Raw genomic sequence first — 18,870 nt, forward strand, 5'->3', positions numbered from 1 at the left:
GTGAGGGGCATAACTAGTCTCTAGAGACAAATGAGCCTGGGATCAGGTCTGGGAGACGCGCATAATAGCAGTGCTCGCTTCATTGGGTCTTTGTGGGCATTAAAAGAGTACATGCACTTAAAGCATCAAAGCGCCCGACACACAGTAAACGGTCAGGAAGGGGCAACTACCTCGATAAACGTCAATAAATGTCAAAAGTCTCGCTCTGGACTCGGAGGAGGCCAGGCCTTCCTGCGCTTCGGTTTCTCCCGCTGTCCTCTCTGGCCGTGGCACTGGGTGCATTCAGGATTAGGATCTCCCGAGCCTCTGCACACCTCTGCGGCCTCGGGGCGGTGTACAGTCGAGGAATCCGAGGCCTCAGGGGCATGGGTGGTGGCCTTTGGGAACCGGTGCCTCGGGGGAGCCCATGCCCCGCCCCTCGGTGCCCGCCCCCTAAATGACCCCGCCCTCCACATCGGATGGCCCCGCCCCAGTCCCCCCTTCCCAGCCTTGAGCGGGCCCCGCCTGCGCGCTCCTTTAAGGCAGCCTGCGGGAAGAGAAGAGCGTGTTTCGCCCCCTCCGACGCCGCCGAGGTAGAGGCTTCACCTTTAAGGCGACGCGGGGACTGCTGGGAAGGCCGGCGGGATGGAGGCGGCGGGACCCGCTCACTGCTGCGGGTCCGGGTGAATCGGGGCGGGAGCCGGAACCTGAGCAGCAGCCGGGTCCGAGCGGGAGGCGTAGGTCCGCGCGAGCCGATCAGGCCGGGAGAGGGGCCTCTGGGTTGGCCTAGGGGAGGGGTCGTCGTGGGCGCAGGCTGTGGGAGAACAAGGCCGGCCTGCTGGGAGGGGGCGCGGTCCTGGGTAGTCGGGGGCGGGAGCGAGGCCTTTTCAGGGGAGGGGTCCCCGGGGCGTCGCGCCGGCCTATGGGGAGGGGTCATTGTGGGCGCGGCCTAGTTGGGGGGACGAAGAAGCCGAGATCTCAAGCTCCTGTAGGGGAAGGGTCTCCCAAGGGGCTCTGACTCGGCCTGCCTGTTGGGGAAAGGGCTGCCCGAGGGGTTGGGGCTGATCTAGAGGGGTCGGGGTCTCCCGCACGCGAGTGAGCCTCCACGATCCCTATAGGACCGTCCTCCAGCGCTCCCTGTCCTGGCTAGGGGAGTCCCCGGGGAAGTCCCGAGACTGAGCCGCCTCAGCCGGCCTGAGCCGGTGGTCTGGGCCGAATCCGGGTCCAGCCTCACCGGCCTCACCGCATTGCGTCTCCCGGGCCGAGACGAGCTTGGGCGCGCCCCCTGTAGGCCGAGCGCGGGCACGGTACGGGTTGCCGGCTGGGGGACCCGGGCACCCCGGGGGCCCAGGCGTCCGGGGACCCGAGGTGTTTACCTAACCCGGGGCGGACGGCGGTGTGGCCCCAGGCCCGGCACCCGCCTGCCCGCCCCCTCGCCTCCACAGGCGGCACGCCATGGCTACGATGGTGCTTCCGCGGGAGGAGAAGCTGAGCCAGGATGAGATCGTGCTGGGCACCAAGGCCGTCATCCAAGGCCTGGAGACCCTGCGCGGGGAGCATCGTGCCCTTCTCGCTCCCTTGGTAGCTCATGAAGCTGGCGAGGCGGAGCCCGGCTCACAGGAGCGATGTGTCCTCCTGCGTCGCTCCCTGGAAGCCATCGAGCTGGGTCTGGGGGAGGCCCAGGTAGGCTGGTCTGGGATGCTGAGGTGGGAGGTCACGGGAGGGATGGAGCCTTCCAGAGGAATCCTGGCAATGTAGGAACAGAATCTGGGCGGGGAACCATGTGGCCCCTGGAGCGCATGGTAAGACCTTAGTAAATATCTGTTGAAAAATGAATGGGCTTTGGAAACCCCAGCTGTGCCTTGCCTCAAGAGAGCCTGATCATCCTTTAGCCCCCACACAGAACCCTGTTCCTGGCTTCTCTGATGGGTAGCAGAGACTGAATGGCATAGGAGAACAAAAAGAAATCCTTAAGAACCGCCCCCCCCAATTCATTCTCTCATTCATTCCTTCACAGGTAAGTTATGAAGTGCCTACTCTGTACCAGGCAATCTGTTATGTGCCAGAGATACAGGTCCAACAAGAGAGACAACATCTCTGCCCTAGTCCACTGGGGAGAGAGTCAGAAACACACATTTGTCACATATCGTGATAAGTTCTACAAAGAGAAGAACAAGATCTTGTGATAGCTTATAGCAGGAGGTCTTATTTATTGGTCAGGCAAGACTTCTGAGGAAGTGACATTTAAACCAAGACCTGAAGGAAGGAATGAACCGGCCTCCAGAAAAGGGAGGGAGGCGAGAGGTTACATGTGCAAAGGTCCTGAGATAGCAAAGATCTTGTTGTGGTGGGAGAAATGAGAGAAGACCTGTCTAACCAGAGCTTCCTGGGGAAGGAGAGGGACAGAAGAGGCCTGTGGAGAAGGTGGGGGCCAGATCATGCTGCACCTTATTAGCTTGGGTTGTATTCTCAGAAAAGCAGGAAGCCTTTGGAGGGCTTCAGTAGTCAAAAGATAGTCTGCCTTAGATTTTAAAAGCTCCCTTTGGGGGGCGCCTGGCTGACTCAGTAAAACATGTGACTCTTGATCTCGGGGTTGTGAGTTCGAGACCCATGTTGGGTGTAGAGATTACTTTAAAAAAAGAGTCTTAAAAAAAATAAATAAAAACTCCCTTTGGCTGAGGTGTGGAGAATGAACCATACATAGCGAGTCAAGGGTGGAAGCAGGTAGCAGGTAGTTAGCAAGCCACTGCTGGAATTCAAGTGAAAAATTGTAGCTTGGACTACAGAGGTGGCCAGGAGGGAGGAGAGAAGGGCCCAGTTCTAGATGTTCTGGAGGTGGGTCCAGCAGGACCTGGAGGTGGAGTAAGGGAGAGAGAGGAGGGCAGAGTAACTCCCAGATTGTGGCTGGAGCAAGTGAAGGAGACAAGAGAGCCTGGATGATCAGGAGCTCTGTTTTGGTCCTCTTTTACGTTGGGGCTGCCAGGACGATATGCAGATGGAGATACTGAGGAAGCACTGGGGTGTACAAGGAGTACACACTTTCTCCAGGGTAGAGTCTTGGCCCCTTCAAATCTTGGCTGAGATGCCTTCTGGCTCCATAAATCTTGGGCAGGTGGTATCATCTTGGTTTCCTTGTCTTTAAAGTAGGGCTCACACCATCTGCTATATATACTTCCAGGCTGTTTAGGGAATTTTTTAAAAAGCTGGTGGTTGTGGAAACACCTGTCACTTACGCATTTGCTAGTCAACTAGAAAATGCAGGGTCCCAGACTGCTTGGCCCTCTGGCAGTGCAGTGTGCTGGTTGTTCCCTCCTTGGCCAGTTGGCTGCCAGGTACAGAGATAAACACACAGGGGTCCCCCTCCTAGTGTGTACAGACACCGACACAGATGGGCAAGAGGATGGCATGGAGGGAACGTGCCCTCCTTTCCTTCGGCTGCAGGAATGACCCTGGCTGTGAAGGGTAGAGAAAGAGTAGAGCCTATGCCAGGCTCCAAGGTAGGAAGAGCCTAAAGGCTCAGGAAGAGTCCTAGAGGTTGGAGAGAGGGGGAGGGGCTGAAGCTGAGGCCTTTGAGTCCCCTTCCCTTGTGGTTCCCAGACCATCTGGGGGCTTGGGACTCGTACACCTCTCCTCTCTAGGAGCTGCACGAGGCCAAGGGCTCACCTTGGCAGAAATCAGGATGGGGTCTTTCCGTGGCCCTTCAGCCATTTCTCAGGATTCTTAGGAAATTGCTAGCCCTGGGGCAGGGGGCAATGGGATAGTGGCTGTGGCAGCAGGGCTTAGGTACAACCCCCAGGAAAGACAAAGGAAGAGAATGGCTAGCTCAGGGAAAGCGTAGGACCCCAGCTAGCCCTCTCCGTGATAACTCAATGAGGTGGGAATTGGGGTTTTTAATGCAGAGGACTAGGTAGAGGTCCAGGAGAGGGGATTGGCTTTCTCAGAGTCCAGTAGAGCCAGCCTAGGAACCCAGGGCTCCTGACCCTGGAAGGAAGGAGCTGGGGTTCCCAAACCTCCTAGGTTCAGGCCTAGTCCAGGACTGTTTGGGGCCTTGGCGGGGGGAACTCCTTTGAGAGGAGAACTTGGTGGCCCTCAGCCCTGTAGGTCCTCATAGGCAGGGCCAGGCCCCGACACCCCAGGAGGCCCAGGCTGGGGGGTGGACGAGATTCTAACCCTCATCCATCCTGGCTGGCACCATAGGTGATCCTGGCGCTGTCGAGCCACCTGGGGGCCGTGGAGTCGGAAAAGCAGAAGCTGCGGGCTCAGGTGCGGCGCCTGGTGCAGGAGAACCAGTGGCTGCGAGAGGAGCTGGCGGGGACGCAGCAGAAGCTGCAGCGCAGCGAGCAGGCCGTGGCCCAGCTCGAGGAGGAGAAGCAGCACTTGCTGTTCATGAGCCAGATCCGGAAGCTGGATGAGGACACATCCCCCAGTGTGAGCCCCTACCACGGCCACTGCAAGGCCATCGGGCAGGCGGGCCTGGGAGCAGGGAGGGACATGGAGCCGACTCGGCTCAGACCCAGCCACTGACACTTGGGCTACCACGCCCCTCCTTCCCTGACACTCATTCTGTCCTTCCCAGGAGGAGAAGGGGGACGTCCCCAAAGACTCTCTGGATGACCTGTTCCCCAACGAGGAGGAGCAGAGCCCAGGTGCAGAGGGGGAGCTGGTTCTGGGGGTGGGGGAGGGGAGGGCTGTGTAAACTCCTTGTCCTTGGGACCCAGAGGTCACCAGAAACGGTGACCAAAAGGCCACCATGTTCTTTCCTGCCTCATTTCTGATCATCACATCCCAGCATGTTGGAGTTTAAAAGGCAGGTTTCACATGTTGCTTCTCTCCCACTAAGTTCTGAGAAACAGGTATCACAGTTCAGAGCTTTGGAGCAGCCTGACCTGGGTTCAAGTCCTGCTCTGCCACTAGTCATTCTGGGACCACTGGTTTCCTTCCGTCTCTGAGCCTTCTCTGAAGGTTATGGAGGATGCATGCACAGGACTGAGCCCTAGGCCAGTGCTTGCCTTGCTAATAGCATTGAGCACACATATCAGAGCCTCTTTCTGCAGATGGGAAACTGGCTCGGAGGTTAGGTGGCTTGCCCTACAACACACAGCGTGAGGTATTGGGGCTGGGATTCTACCCACTACAGATGGGGAAACAGGCAGAATAGCTAGTGACTTGCCCAGGGCCACATGTCAGGTAGGTCAAAGGCATCGCTATGGTATGGGCAGTTGGTACATCTGATCTGCCCTTGTCCTTGCAGCCCCCAGCCCTGGAGGAGGGGATGTGGCTGCCCAGCACGGGGGCTATGAAATCCCAGCACGGCTCCGCACCCTGCACAACCTAGTGATTCAGTACGCCTCCCAGGGCCGCTACGAGGTGGCCGTGCCACTCTGCAAGCAGGCACTTGAGGACCTGGAGAAGACCTCAGGCCACGACCACCCTGATGTTGCCACCATGCTGAACATCCTGGCTTTGGTCTATCGGTGAGGGTGCCTCTGGCCACAGTCATCCATGGGAGTCTGCACACTTCCTGAAGCCTCCAGCCCTGGGTCACAAACCCTCAGTCCCTGCTGTGGGCCAGGACTGGGCAGCTCATCTCTACCGGGCAGTTGGGCAGCAAAGAGAAGGAGATTATGCCCAGAGAGGGCTGAGCCAACAGGGTACCTGGGCCTCCCCCCAGGCTTAGTCTATTGGAGGAGAAAGGCTTGGGCATAACTACGAATGGGGACAGCACATGAGGACTCGAAGGGAAGCAGCACAGCTTCTCTGATCATTAAGGCTTAAGAAGGGGGGGGCGTCTGGGTGGCTCAGTCGTTAAGGCTTAAGAAGGGTCTTTGGTGAAAGATGAGTTCCCCAGAACATGAGAGGCTTGCAAAAGTTTTCCTTGGCAGAAAGAACAGTATGAGCATGAGCATGAGGAAGTGGGGGTAGAATCCTGGGGAGTCCGGCTCATCCCCCAGCACTCAATGCCCTGGTGAGTTGTGAGTGAATGTTCAAAGTCACCCCAAGCTCCTGGAGGGCAGGGGCTGACCAGGTCTTCCCAAGCTCTGGGTCATAATCATGTCCACTCATCAGTAAATACCAGAGGAGTGACCACAGGTATCTGGGACCAGTAGGGGGAGGGCCTTGGGCTAGAGGACACCCCTCACCATGCTTCTCCCTGCACCCAGGGACCAGAACAAGTACAAAGAGGCTGCCCACCTGCTCAACGATGCCCTGGCCATCCGTGAAAAGACACTGGGCAAAGACCACCCGGCTGTGAGTGAGAGTGGATGGGAGGTGGGGTCTGCTTCTGCCCTGTCCTGGGCAGGGCCCCAGGTCATTGAGCCTCCATTCTCCTACCCCCCAGGTGGCCGCAACACTAAACAACCTGGCAGTTCTGTATGGCAAGCGGGGCAAGTACAAAGAGGCCGAGCCACTGTGCAAGCGGGCGCTGGAAATCCGGGAGAAGGTGGGAGCAGGCAGGGCTGGGCAGGCCGGCTGGTCCTGGCAGGCAGGGGCCTAGGGCAGCCCTGAGCCCAGCCGTTGGCTCCCACTCCTATCCCAGGTCCTGGGCAAGTTTCATCCGGATGTGGCCAAGCAGCTGAGCAATCTGGCCCTGCTGTGCCAGAACCAGGGCAAAGCTGAGGAGGTAGAATACTACTACAGGAGGGCCCTGGAGATCTATGCCACACGCCTTGGGCCTGATGACCCCAACGTGGCCAAGACCAAGAACAACCTGGTACCCTGGGCCAGGAGTGGGGAGGGAGGAAAGGAGGATGGGGGAGGAAGGAAGGAAAAGGCTCAGGTCCCTTCATCCTGCTCACTCTGTGGCCCCTTTCCTCCAGGCCTCCTGCTACCTGAAGCAGGGCAAGTACCAGGATGCAGAGACCCTGTACAAGGAGATCCTCACCCGCGCTCATGAGAAGGAGTTTGGCTCTGTCAATGGTGAGTCTCTGACCGCCATGTGCCCCCAGCTCACACAGCGCAGGCCTGCCTAGCCATCAGCATCCAGGGCAAATACTTCAGCTGGGTGGGCCCTTGTGGGGTCTGGCTGGTTGCCAGCCACTTGTGTGCATGTGTGAAAAACACACACACAACACACAGCCTCCTGGGTCCTGCTGGTCCTGTTATACACCCTTTGCATAGCCCATGCCCTGGGCCCAGAGTCTTTTCCCCTTCCTCTGCTGGGCAATTCCTGTTCACCATGAGGGCCCACCCCAAATGTCTCCCCGGCTAGGAAGCCACCTTCCGGCCCCCAGTGGTCAGTCATTTCCTGCTCTGGGATCACTCGGCCTGGCCTATCATTCAGGCCTAGCATGTGTCTCAGGCTGTGGGCTTGAGGCATTTAAGGATGTGCTCCCCCCAGCCTTCAATCCCAAGCCCCTCAACCACAGGCTTGTACCATGTCATCTCCTTGTTCCAGAAGAGGGTCAGTATTGTTTCAAGTCTGTTTTTTGTTCACTCTTTCATGCATTCATTCATTCGTTCATTCATTCAACAAAGCCCAACCCTGATCCTTCCTGGGTACCCCTAACCGCCTCCCCAGACCCCAGTCCTATGTTTCAACCAGGAGAAGCCTATATGGGAGGCTGGTGACAGCCCCCTTTCTCCCCCCAGGGGACAACAAGCCCATCTGGATGCACGCAGAAGAACGGGAGGAGAGCAAGGTAGCTCTATGGGCAGGGCTGGGGTGGTCTGGGTAGGGAGGGTGAGGCTAGGGATGTGTGGAGGGGAGGGACTTGTGCCACCTCCCCTGACCATTCCTTCCCCCAGGACAAGCGCCGGGACAGCACCCCCTATGGAGAATATGGCAGCTGGTACAAGGCCTGTAAAGTAGACAGGTGAGGACAGCAGGGCAGGGCTGGAAATAGAGAAGGTAGTAGGGAACCAGCATCCTGGGTGGGGGCCAAGTCCAGGCTCTACACTCCATAATGCTCACCCCCAGAACACACATCTCTTTGTCAACTTGTCTTTCAAGACCTGGGTCACAGGCCACCTGTCCCAAAAAGGCTCTCTGCACTGGGACAGCCCAATTTTCTTGCCCTTGGGTCTCCCAGCTTTTAGTCCTGGTGGCAACATCCCACGTAGGGCTCTGGGGCCGGGTCCCCAACCCTAGGAACCTGGGGTGGGATTCCAAGACAGGAGAGTCTAAGTAGGCTGATCACAAGGCTGGACACAAGAGGGGAGAGATTCTGGTTGGCCTGATGATTCCTCGGGGCCCAAAGTGGGCCGGATGCTAGGATAGGCCTGGTTCCTGGGGAACACGGAGTTTGAGACTGCCCTGCTGTCCCGTCCACAGCCCCACAGTCAACACTACCCTGCGCAGCTTGGGGGCCTTGTACCGGCGCCAGGGCAAGCTAGAAGCTGCACATACACTGGAGGACTGTGCCAGCCGCAGCCGCAAGCAGGTGGGGCAACAGGCATGAGGGGTGTGGGCAGGGACCTGGGTGGCCCTTGTGTTCCCATGAGGATTCAGGGCTCCACCTGATGTGCCCTGCCACCCCCTCAGGGCCTGGACCCCGCAAGCCAGACCAAGGTGGTGGAACTGCTGAAAGATGGCAGCGGTGGGCGGGGAGACCGCCGGGGCAGCCGAGACGTGGCGGGGGGTGCCGGGGCGCGGCCTGAGTCTGACGTCGAGGAGGCAGGGCCTGCAGCTGAGTGGAGCGGGGTGAGTCTAGGGGCTGGGGTGGGCCAGGAGGCTGGGTAGTCAGTGTGGCAGAGACAGACTTATCCACCCCGCAGGACGGCAGTGGCTCCTTGCGGCGTAGCGGCTCCTTTGGGAAGCTCCGAGATGCCCTGAGGCGTAGCAGTGAGATGCTGGTGAAGAAGTTGCAGGGTGGTGGCCCCCAGGAGCCTCCTAACCCCAGGTGAGCCTCTGCCCCAGATGGGCCCTCCACCTAGGGTGAGCCTCTCAAGAACCCACCCCATGGCCCACGAACCCCAGATGAGTTCCTGATCCAGGAGAACTCCCTCATCTCTCTCAAGCTCCACCACCCACCGGATATACTCCCCTCCCATCAGCCTCCATCTCCAGCCCCAACCTGACCCTTTCCCACATCCTCCCCAGTTCCACCCTCAGCAAATCCAGGCATTCCTTTCTCCTCAGGATGAAGCGGGCCAGTTCCCTCAACTTCCTCAACAAGAGTGTGGAAGAGCCAGTCCAGGTATGGCCGGGTGGGTGTTGGGGCACTGGGCAGTGAGGCCCAGGCCCCAGAGCCCAAAGACTGCATGTCCTCTGTACTTGCCGAGCTTGTCTGTTTATCTAGAAACCTTTCCAGCTCTGTACCAGGCCTGGCTTTGGGCTGGACACTGGGAAGACAAATGAGGGAAACCAAGCTCCTGCATGGGGTGGACATGCAAGTGGCCAGTGCCAACACAGTGACGCGTGGAGGTGGGCGGGAGTGCCAGAGCACCAGGACATGGTCAGGGGCCCAGCTCAGGGACTCTGGCTGATCGGGCCCCTTCTGGCCAGGGAAGTACAGCCTGGCAGCAGCGAGAAGCTGAGCCGCCTGCCCCCTCTGCCCACAGCCTGGAGGCACAGGCTTCTCTGACAGCCGCACCCTCAGCTCCAGCTCCATGGACCTCTCCCGACGAAGCTCCCTCGTGGGCTAATCCTGAAGGGGCAGCGCCAGAGCCTCCACCCGGCACTGCCCCCATCCCCAGCCCTTCGCATGGGCCTGCTGCTTGCCCCACCTGTCTCTCCCAAGGACCCCCGTCTTTTCTGTTCAATCTCAGGGTAACCTCCTCCCTTGTCATCTCAGCCTAAGCCCTGGAGGCTGGGTCTGCCCGCTCCAGCTCTACCCCTTATTTATTCCATCCAGCAGGGCCCCCTCTTCTTTAGGTTCAGGGCCAGGTGAGGGACTGGCCAGGGTCTCCAAGGTAGAGACTCAGTGGGCCGCCCTCCCCAGGCCTCCGAGCCAAGAACACTAAGCACCTGCCGTCCCTTCAGCACTCCTGCCCTCCTGCCCCTCCGGCCGTTGCTTCTGTATATAGAGAAATAAGTTATTGGCCGCGCCCCTCCCCTCAGTCCACGGTACTGCCCTGTTCTCCCTTCACCCTGCCCTTCTCTAGTGGTACCGCCCAGGCCTTAATCACCCCCATTCCGCGCGGTGGTATCTTCCAGGCTCTACATCTCGGGGGCGGCGCCTCCCCAAAGGGTTCCCCGGGCCTTCTCGCGCTCCTCCTGGCCTCTGAGGGACGAGTTGAGCCCCACCATCGCCCCGTGCCCCAGGACGGAGAGCCCTCCCCTTGCCCATCCTCTCACCGCCGGGCCCTGCCCAGCATCCCGGCCTTATGCACTGCCCCTCCCGCCCGGCCCCGCCCAGGCACGGACTGACCCCGCCCCGGGCACCGCCCGTCGAGCCATCCTGCCACGCCTCTTCCCACGCCTGCCGCTTCTCGCTAGGGGCGGTGATGGCCCCTGTGGCAGGAGGGGCTGCCCCATTTGGGGGTGGTGAGGCGGTCGCTCTCTATTTTCAAATGTTGCTGTAGAAATAAAGACCGTTTGAATCTGAGCCGGGCTTGTTTTGGGGCGGAGGCCAAGGGCCCCCAGCGTCTCTGGGTTGGGGGGTGAGGTCGGGAGAGGTTGCGAGCGAGCGAGCATGTGTGTCGCTCACGTCCGGTCCCGCGCTGCTGGAGCCCAGATATTTTGCTCCTATCCCGGGTTTGTTTGGGGGCCTCACAGATTGAGTTTTTTCTAATAACGTTCATCTCTGAGGCTCTGGAGACCGCGGGCTTTGAACTCTGCCCCTTCCTAAGCTGTTTGATCTTGAGCGAGTTACCGAGACTAGACCTTTTCCATCTATAAAATGTGGGTGACGACACCCTCCGGGGGCTGCGTCTGAGTTAGGAGTGCCAGCACACCAAGAACCCCAAATAAATGAACTAATGCTAACAACTCCGGGAACTGCGAGGGTAGGGATGACTACCTCTGCCAGACAGACGTGAAATGTGTCAACCCCAGCCCAAAATTGACCTCTCATCGTCGGAACGCGTCAGGTCCCCGAGAGCTGTCCTCAAGCCCAGGTACAGCTATAGGGAGCGAACTACAAGTCCCAGAAGGCAATGCGCGGCGACGATGGGGCGTGGGCTTGGAGCGGCTGTATCGGGTTTGCGCCTGCGCAACGGGTGGGTGGGGGGGTGAGCTGGGCAAAGTAAGGAGACTACAAGTTCCGAGAAGCAATGCGGCAAGGCCCAAGTCGGGAATGTTTGCGCCTGCGCGTCGCGGGCGGGGCCTCTGGGGCGGAGCGGCCACCATCTTGGAACGGGAGGCGGAGCAGAGCTGACTGGGAGCGACCGAGCGGGCCACCGCAGCCGCCATGAACCCCGAATAGTGAGTGAGCCCCGCCCGCGCCGTCCGGCGCAGCCTCGATCCCGAGTACGGGGCTGTACGCTTACCGGGGTTGTCCGGCCTGGGTCAGACTGAGCGGCGCCCCCACATCCGGGTCCCTCTTCCGCTGACCCCCCCCCACATCCGGGTCCTGCCCCTCCCCCCGGGGGCCCCAGGACCCCGGCTCGGCACCCCAAGTTCTTGCACCGGGACCCAGACACTGCGACCCCAAGGGGTACTACTTGGAGCCCGAAGCACCGGCCCCTAACAGGCCTTATTGGTCAGGTGACCCCGCAGCCTCGGTCTCTCCAGGCCTCAGTTTCCCCACCTGCTGCTTGCAGTGGCGGTCTGGGTGCTGACGACGGTCCCGGCGTTTTGGAGCCGGTCCAGACTCAGGCCCTTTAGGTCTGACAGTAAATCTTTTCTGTTTTTCCCGTTCTCCCGGAATCCGGTTCCTGGGGCTGGTCGGACGCGGGAGGCCCCGAGGTGCCGCTCTGGGTTGCTCTCCCGGAGGTCCTCCCCTCCGGGGCTGCCGCTTCGCCCCTTGCTGGGTCTCGCTGTCCTGCCGCTCCTGGAGGCCAGTCCCTTCCCGCCCTCTCCTCACCTTTGCGCAGGCCCCCTGCGCGACCGTCACTGCCGATGAAGTGCAGATGAATGTGGCATTTGTTTCTCCCCTTCCAGTGGGATTCTCTGTACCTCAGACTCTCCTCACTTCTTGGTCACTCCCCCTGCGGGTAGGTGGCCCACATCTCATTGACAGTTTTCCCCAAGTGTCCGTTGTCTTCTTCCTCTTCTGCCACTTCCTTTTTCTCCTCCAGATCCAGGCCTCAGATTTCCTTGGGGAAGGGTGAAGCTCTGAGCTGGATTATAAGGGACACAGAAGGGAACCAACAGGCTCTCACAGAGACTTTGGAGTCTGAACCTGGTTTCCAGTCTTAAAGTTAACAGCTGTGTAACTTAGGGCAAGTCACTTCCCTCTTCTGACCTCTGGTTTCCTCATTAGTTGGGAATAACACCTTCCACTCCATAGAGCTGATGTGAGGCTTAAATGAGATGATGCATTTGCAGTATTTAGCACAGGGCCAGGTACAAAGTAGGAACTCAATACATTTTAACTGCCATCATTGGTACTCGTTGACCGCCTCTTCTTAGAGGCTTCATACCAGGCTCTTACTCTTTACTCACTTAACAAGCTCTAGGCTGGGCCCTAGCTTCCATTTCTGGGGCCTCCCCTGCCAAGCCAGGTGGGCCCCAGGGCAGTGAAGGGGGTTCCCCAACTAGCCCCTACTGGCCCAGAGACCACGGAGTCTGTTAGGTCTCAGGGTAGGACACCCAGCTTTTTCTCCTGAGGATTGTGATCCTTGGTGGCAGGTCATGTCCCTCTCTGTGCCTCGGCTTCCTTCTCTGTAAAGTGGAAATTCAGACTCAGTCCTTTGGGCCAGCTGTAACATAGGAGGTGGTCAGCCCTCCTCTTCCCAGGACTTGTGGGAGGATACTGTGAACAACTTAATACTCTAAACCAAGGCAAGCCTCACATCATGGGAGAAGGCCATAGTTGTGATTGCAGGATGGCATGGCGGGTGGGCTTCCTGCCTTCCTTCATGCCTTCCCATCCTTTCTTTCTAGTGACTACCTGTTTAAGCTGCTTTTGATTGGTGATTCGGGCGTGGGCAAGTCATGCCTGCTTCTGCGGTTTGCTGTGAGTAAGAAGCCTCCCATACCATCCACCTGGGGTCCTGGCTGGTGGCAGGAGGGAGGGAGACAACCCAGAGCACAGCAGTTGCAAGACCTTGGAACCAAGGATGAAGTCGCAGGACCTCCTAGTAGCATCTCTAACTGAACAGAGACACAGGGCTGCAGGTTGGGGTGCTGAGAATGGGGGCTTAGCAGTTACAAGCTTGGCCGGGGCAGGAACCTGGAGGTAGATTTTCCAAATGGACTTTGGGCCTGTTCACCTAGGTCATTGGTCCCTACTTTTCCAGGATGACACATACACAGAGAGCTACATCAGCACCATCGGGGTGGACTTCAAGATCCGAACCATTGAGCTGGATGGCAAAACCATCAAACTTCAGATCGTGAGTGTTGCTCTTCCCAGTCCCTGGTACAGAAGCAGCCATCTTGGGAGTGGTGGAGGCTCTGGGCAAGTAGCCCAGGGCTGACCTGCCTTTCTCACCTACTGTCTTGTAGTGGGACACGGCTGGTCAGGAGCGGTTCCGGACCATCACTTCCAGCTACTACCGGGGGGCTCATGGCATCATTGTGGTGTATGATGTCACCGACCAGGTACTCCTGGGGTCACATCTCCAGTTTTGTCTCCTCATCTTCAGGTCTTTGGTTTTTGTTTTTTTGTTTCGTTTTTGTTTTTTTAGGATTTTATTTTTTTAAGTAATCTACACACCCAGCATTGGGGTTGAACTCACAGCCTCGAGATCAAGAATCACATGCTCTACTGACCGAGCCAGCCAGGCACTCCAGGTCTTTGGTTCTTGTTTCTTTTTACTCTTCCCATCCTCTCTTCCGGATGATGCCCGGAAGGGAGACTGTACTTGGACTCATTTCACGAGGAGGGAAACAGCTGCAGAAGTGCATCCTCTGAGGCCCTGCTGCAGGGCGTTGGCAGAAACAGGCCTCACACCTCCTAGCTAAACTTGCCACCTTTCTAGACACCTATGTTTCATAGGGGTTTAGTCAGCTAATCGGTTGCTGTGCTGGGCCCATGGCTTCCTGTGTGAAGACACTGTGGAGAAGCGATTGGAGGGCTTTAGACAAGGAGGTGAGGGAGCCCTGCGCTCTGGGCGCATTGTGAGCAGGGTCGGAGCCCTGTGTCTGCTGTGGCCCCATCAGTCGTGTGTCACTAGCAGTGCTGGTGCTATTAACAGGCTGAAGCAGTCCCACCGTACCTTATGGTTTATAGAACTTGTCACGGTCTCTTAGCACTCTAAAGAAGTCTGTATTAGGTTCCCATTTTACAGATGAGGAAATGGGTCAGAGTGGTGAGGAGACTTGTTCAGGGCCGTGCAGTTAAGTGGCAGCAACAGAAAACCTGGGTATACTGATTCTACTTGGTTTATTCTTTCTACTAAACCTTGTTGCTTAGTGGGGACCAGGCCCTGGGGACATGGAAATGCTTACATCAGCCCTGCGCCTGGAGGAGTTCCTGCTCCGAGGGGCAGCTGGGCCCTTGGGCTCACCAGGAACTCATGATGTCTTCTGGACAACAAGCTGTGGGTGGACTGTGCTCTACTCAGAGGTCATCAAGGACCTCTAGCTGCCAAATTCCATGACCTCATTTCAGTTCTTGCTCTGATTGGCCTCTCATGGCTTTTACCTTCCTTCTCCTCCCTCTCCTTGGAAAGTTTACTATCTCCAGCTCTCCTACCTCTTGCTGCATTAGCTTCTCTTTTCAGTGACTTTTTACTGGTTTGCCTTGTACCATCACCACCACACTCCCTGCCTTTCCTCCACCCCCCTGCACCCAATCCTGTGCTTTCTGACTCTCCCTGCACGGGTCTGGTCACTTTGTAGTTTGGCTTCTGTCTTATGTTCTATGATTCCTGTGTATACAGTTATCACTGTGGGTATTCTCTCTGTTCTACTTTGCTGGCACTTTTTTTTTTTAAGATTTTATTTATTTATTTGACAGAAAGACAGCGAGAGAGGGAACACAAGCAGGGGGAGTGGGAGAGGGAGAAGCAGGCTTCCCACTGAGCAGGGAGCCTGATGCAGGGCTCGATCCCAGGACCCTGGGATCATGACCTGAGCCGAAAGCAGACGCTTAATGACTGAGCCACCCAGTCGCCCCTACTCTGCTGGCACTTTGTGTAGTAATTCTAATCTTCATGTGAAATAAGTTTGGGGTCCCTGTTTTCCAGATGAAATATGCTTAGGGAGGTGTTAGGTAACTTGCCCATGGTCTCATAGCTAGGAGGGGCAAGGCTAGTGTTGGCTTCTGAACTTACCCTTCCCTGCCCCTAGCCAACCTCTGCTGAGCTCCAGATCATCTTCAGAACTCAGCATGTCCAGCACTGTCCTCACCCTCTCTCCCTAAACTGGCTCCTGCATCCCCATCTTTGTAATAGAGTTCCTGTTGGCCTGACCAGAAAACTCTTCCCTCCCCCCTTTCTCCCCTCTGTTCCTCCCCCCCCACTTCTCTTTCAAGTCCGTTCCCTTATAACAATAGCAGTGATGAGGATGACAGCAACTCCTGCTAATTAAGTTCTTGTTATAAGACAGGCCTGTGTTCCATTATCTCTTGCGTACAACAGCCCGACTGGGAGCTGCTGTTTTATCAAAATGAGGAAGCTGGAGCTCAGAGAGGTCAGGTGACAAATCTAGGGTCACACAGTAAATGGCAGAGCTGGGGCTTACCCAGAATGGTCTGATTCTAAATCCTGTGCTCTTCCTTGCCTCACTCCCTGGCTCAGGGCACATCTTCCCTAGATTATTTCAGCCACCTCCAGTTGGTCGCCATCTTCTTGCCAGTCTGATCTGGCCTCTGCACTCCTGTCCGGACTGTCTTCCCAGAACACAGGTGTGCTGCTGCTGCTCCCTTCCTAAGGAAACCTTTCATGGGCTCCTGGTTGTCCAGTTTAGCCAGGCTAAGACCTTCCATCCTCTGGCCTGCCTCCTTCCCCCTCCTTCTGTGCTCAGGGCCTGTGTCGCAGCAGCCTTCCGCTTCTCCTTGCTCCCTAGAGGCACCGTACCCGTCCCGAAGCTTGACCTGGTGTAGGTCATCTCCTCGCCTTGCACCTTTCCCATCCTTCCACTTGCTTCCACACAAGGCCAGTTCATCCCTTCAGACGTAGGTCAGCCGTAGTCTCCCCGGGCAGAGGCGGTCCTGGAGCTCCGGCAGCACTCATCACCCTGTTTTGCCATTGTGTGTGTGTCCTGGTCTAGTCCTCCACCGTCCCTTGAGTGCCTTAGGGCAGGACCCAGGTATTTGTCCCTTCTTTGTCCACAGGTCCCAGCACAGGGCCCAGCCTGGGACAGGGCAGCAGGTATACATTTGAACCTAGTGGGATATCACCACACACCTCTGATTCCTCAGAAGGGAAAGTGTGGCTCTAGCCCAGCCATGTTACTAAAAGTTCTGTCTTTGTTTACGAGCCAGGGGTAGGGGGTAGGGAGTGACCAGCTGTTGGGATAGCTGGTCTGAGCAAGGAGGCTGTTAGTGCCAGAAGCAGGACGAATGTCTGGCTCTGTTCCCAGGGTACACGTCTCCCTCATAGGCCAGGATCTCCTCTGTGAGGACCCTCCACCTACCATTGGGCTGAAAGACTTCCTACCTTTCAGGGATCTTAAGGCCACTGTGGGAACTTTGTGATTCTTGCTAACTTGTTCCCCTCCATTTCTGTTTCCTCTCTGGTCTCTCTCCTGTTGTCATTTGCTCCCCACATGTTTTTGGCCTTTTCTGTGTCTTGGGGAAACTAGCTGCAGGAAGCAGAGCTGGCTGGCCCTTAGGCCTAGGCTGTTTAGGTATTAGGGCTGTTGGCTGACAGCTGGTGCTGTGCCAGGTTTGGCTTTGAGGGTGTCAGATGGAGTGGGTCAGGGAGGAGATCTAAGCCTGGAGGAGAGAGAGCTTCCTCTGGGTTCCTGAGCTCAGGGCTCCTGTCTCTCTCGGGAGCCCAGGGAAACCCCCTTCAAAAGCCCCTGTTCTCCTGGCCTTGAGTAGGGGTGGGCGTTTGGGAGCAAAATAACCTTTGATTCTGGCTCCTTTAGGAATCCTATGCCAACGTGAAGCAGTGGCTACAGGAGATCGACCGCTATGCCAGTGAGAATGTCAATAAGCTCCTGGTGGGCAACAAGAGCGACCTCACCACCAAGAAGGTGGTGGATAACACCACAGCCAAGGTGGGTGGGGCCTGGGTCGGGCCACCCAGGGTGGGCTGGGCTCTGCTGCCCCTCACCCCTCCTTTCCCTCCTCTTCTCTTTTCTTCCCTTGTCAGGAGTTTGCAGATTCTCTGGGTATCCCCTTCCTGGAGACGAGTGCCAAGAACGCTACCAATGTCGAGCAGGCATTCATGACCATGGCTGCTGAGATCAAAAAGCGGATGGGGCCTGGGGCAGCCTCAGGGGGTGAGCGGCCCAACCTCAAGATCGACAGCACCCCTGTGAAGCCAGCTGGTGGCGGCTGTTGCTAGGAGGGGCACGTGGGGTGGGACAGGAGGGGGCACCTTCTCCAGATGATGCCCCTGGAGGGGACAGGAGGTGCCTCCCTCTCCTGGGGCATTTGAGTCTGTGGCTTTGGGGTGTCCTGGGCTCCCCATCTCCCTCTGGCCCATCTGCCTGCTGCCCTGAGCCCTGGTTTTGTCACGGCCCCCAAGGGAGGACACCCAGGACCTTTGGCTGGGGTGGGGATGTGGGCTTGCTCTGCTGCTGCCTCTAGGTAACTTTAAAAGCTACCCTCCCACACACCTTTCCTTGGGATGAGGGCTCCTCTTGTTTCCCTTCCTTGCCCCCCATGTATGCTGCAGTGGGTTTCTTTCCTTACCCCTTTACCTTCTCCCCCCACTTCCCTTCCCCAAGAGCTGGGAGCCTCCCTGGCCTCTACAGTCCCTGGCTGCAGTCAGCGCCGGGGGCCAGGAAGGGACCAGGGGATCCAGGACCCAGGATCCAGGGCCCTGGGCTGGACCTCAGGAAGGGCATGGGGGCCATAGGGGCCCAGCAGCCCACCCTTGCCTCTCCTCCCTGCCTCTCCTCCCCGCCCTTTCCATACTCACAGCTCCAGCCGTCCAGCTGCGGTGGGGTCTGAGCACATCTAGAGCAGGTGGGTGGGCAGCCATGCTGGGCCTGTGTCTTGAGCCCAGAGGGAGCCTGCTCTTGCCACCCCCTGCCCTGCCAGAGCCAGGCCCATGTGCTGCCTGCCCACCGTGCCCCTTTGTCCCCATGGCAGGCAGAGGCGGAAGGCCCACCGTGCCAGAGGCCAGGCACCAGCCTTAACCCTCACTCTGCCAGCACCTCTTCCCTTTCCCCGAGGCAGCACATCTGGCTTATTCTCCCCCTTCTGTTCTTTGGAGCCTACGAGGGCAGGTCCTCATACCCTGTCACCACTACTCCTCCGGGGAATGTGGGTGCAAACCCAGGGTCTGGGGCCTCTCCCCTCACCCCCTCCCACCCAGGATCCTAGCCCCCTGCCCTCTGGCACAGCTTCTTCCTGCAGAAAAAACAAACCTTTGGTCTCTACCTGAAAAGCCATGTACCTTGTGCTGTCTCTCGCCTGTCCCACCTGTGCCCTGCCCTCCAGCTTGTATTTAAGTCTCTGGGGTGCCCCCACTCCCAGGTTCCCCACTCTGGTGTCATGTCAGGCATTTTGCAAGGAAAAGCCACTTGGGGAAAGACAGAAAGGACAAAAAAATAAATAAATTTCCACTGGCCCTCGGGTGAGCCGAGGGTTTTTGCAAGGAAGTTGTGGTGGTTGAGTGTGGTCTGTGGTGGGAGCTGTCCTGGGGTGGGAAATGGCACTGGGGCCCTGGGCTTGGCCGGCTGTGCAGGGGTCCTCGCCTGGGCTGTGCGTCCTAGGGTTGCTGTTGAAAGTCCTTGACCCACTTCCTAAAGCCAGGAGTGCTGCCTGCTTTTGCTTCTGTGGG

The 18,870-nt window shown here is 57.9% G+C and overlaps 2 protein-coding genes across 7 annotated transcripts; both read left to right on the top strand.

Annotated features, from left to right (window-relative positions):
• Positions 1 to 483: 483 nt before the first annotated feature.
• Positions 484 to 10,473, top strand: KLC2 (kinesin light chain 2). 6 transcript variants are annotated; one of them, XM_032414775.1, is made up of 16 exons: positions 484 to 572; positions 1,388 to 1,662; positions 4,177 to 4,407; positions 4,556 to 4,625; positions 5,231 to 5,453; positions 6,141 to 6,228; positions 6,320 to 6,421; positions 6,518 to 6,691; positions 6,798 to 6,897; positions 7,570 to 7,619; positions 7,726 to 7,793; positions 8,252 to 8,360; positions 8,462 to 8,620; positions 8,695 to 8,819; positions 9,059 to 9,116; positions 9,481 to 10,473. In XM_032414775.1, the coding sequence occupies exons 2-16, from the start codon at positions 1,435 to 1,437 to the stop codon at positions 9,562 to 9,564; spliced, it is 1,869 nt and encodes a 622-aa protein (XP_032270666.1). In that variant the 5' UTR covers positions 484 to 572; positions 1,388 to 1,434; the 3' UTR covers positions 9,565 to 10,473. The 6 variants fall into 6 exon arrangements, with proteins under 6 accessions (XP_032270666.1, XP_032270669.1, XP_032270667.1 ...); XM_032414778.1 differs by having other exon boundaries at positions 552 to 572; positions 1,425 to 1,662; XM_032414776.1 differs by lacking the exon at positions 484 to 572 and adding an exon at positions 579 to 720 and having other exon boundaries at positions 1,425 to 1,662.
• Positions 10,474 to 11,160: 687 nt separating this feature from the next.
• Positions 11,161 to 18,688, top strand: RAB1B (RAB1B, member RAS oncogene family). Its single transcript, XM_032414907.1, has 6 exons — positions 11,161 to 11,284; positions 12,908 to 12,980; positions 13,264 to 13,359; positions 13,472 to 13,567; positions 17,003 to 17,134; positions 17,230 to 18,688. The coding sequence occupies exons 1-6, from the start codon at positions 11,271 to 11,273 to the stop codon at positions 17,422 to 17,424; spliced, it is 606 nt and encodes a 201-aa protein (XP_032270798.1). The 5' UTR covers positions 11,161 to 11,270; the 3' UTR covers positions 17,425 to 18,688.
• Positions 18,689 to 18,870: the final 182 nt, after the last annotated feature.

This window comes from Phoca vitulina, unplaced genomic scaffold (assembly GCF_004348235.1).
Source record: "Phoca vitulina isolate PV1807 unplaced genomic scaffold, GSC_HSeal_1.0 scaffold16, whole genome shotgun sequence".
Taxonomy (NCBI): domain Eukaryota; kingdom Metazoa; phylum Chordata; class Mammalia; order Carnivora; family Phocidae; genus Phoca; species Phoca vitulina.

Coding starts and splice junctions, on each gene's coding strand:
- KLC2 (XM_032414775.1), top strand. CDS start 1,435: ATGGCTACGATGGTGCTTCCGCGGGAGGAGAAGCTGAGCCAGGATGAG. Junction 6,229..6,319: donor TGGGCAAAGACCACCCGGCT/GTGAGTGAGAGT, acceptor CCTACCCCCCAG/GTGGCCGCAACACTAAACAA. Junction 8,361..8,461: donor CCAGCCGCAGCCGCAAGCAG/GTGGGGCAACAG, acceptor CCACCCCCTCAG/GGCCTGGACCCCGCAAGCCA.
- RAB1B (XM_032414907.1), top strand. Junction 13,360..13,471: donor AAACCATCAAACTTCAGATC/GTGAGTGTTGCT, acceptor ACTGTCTTGTAG/TGGGACACGGCTGGTCAGGA. Junction 17,135..17,229: donor TGGATAACACCACAGCCAAG/GTGGGTGGGGCC, acceptor TTCCCTTGTCAG/GAGTTTGCAGATTCTCTGGG.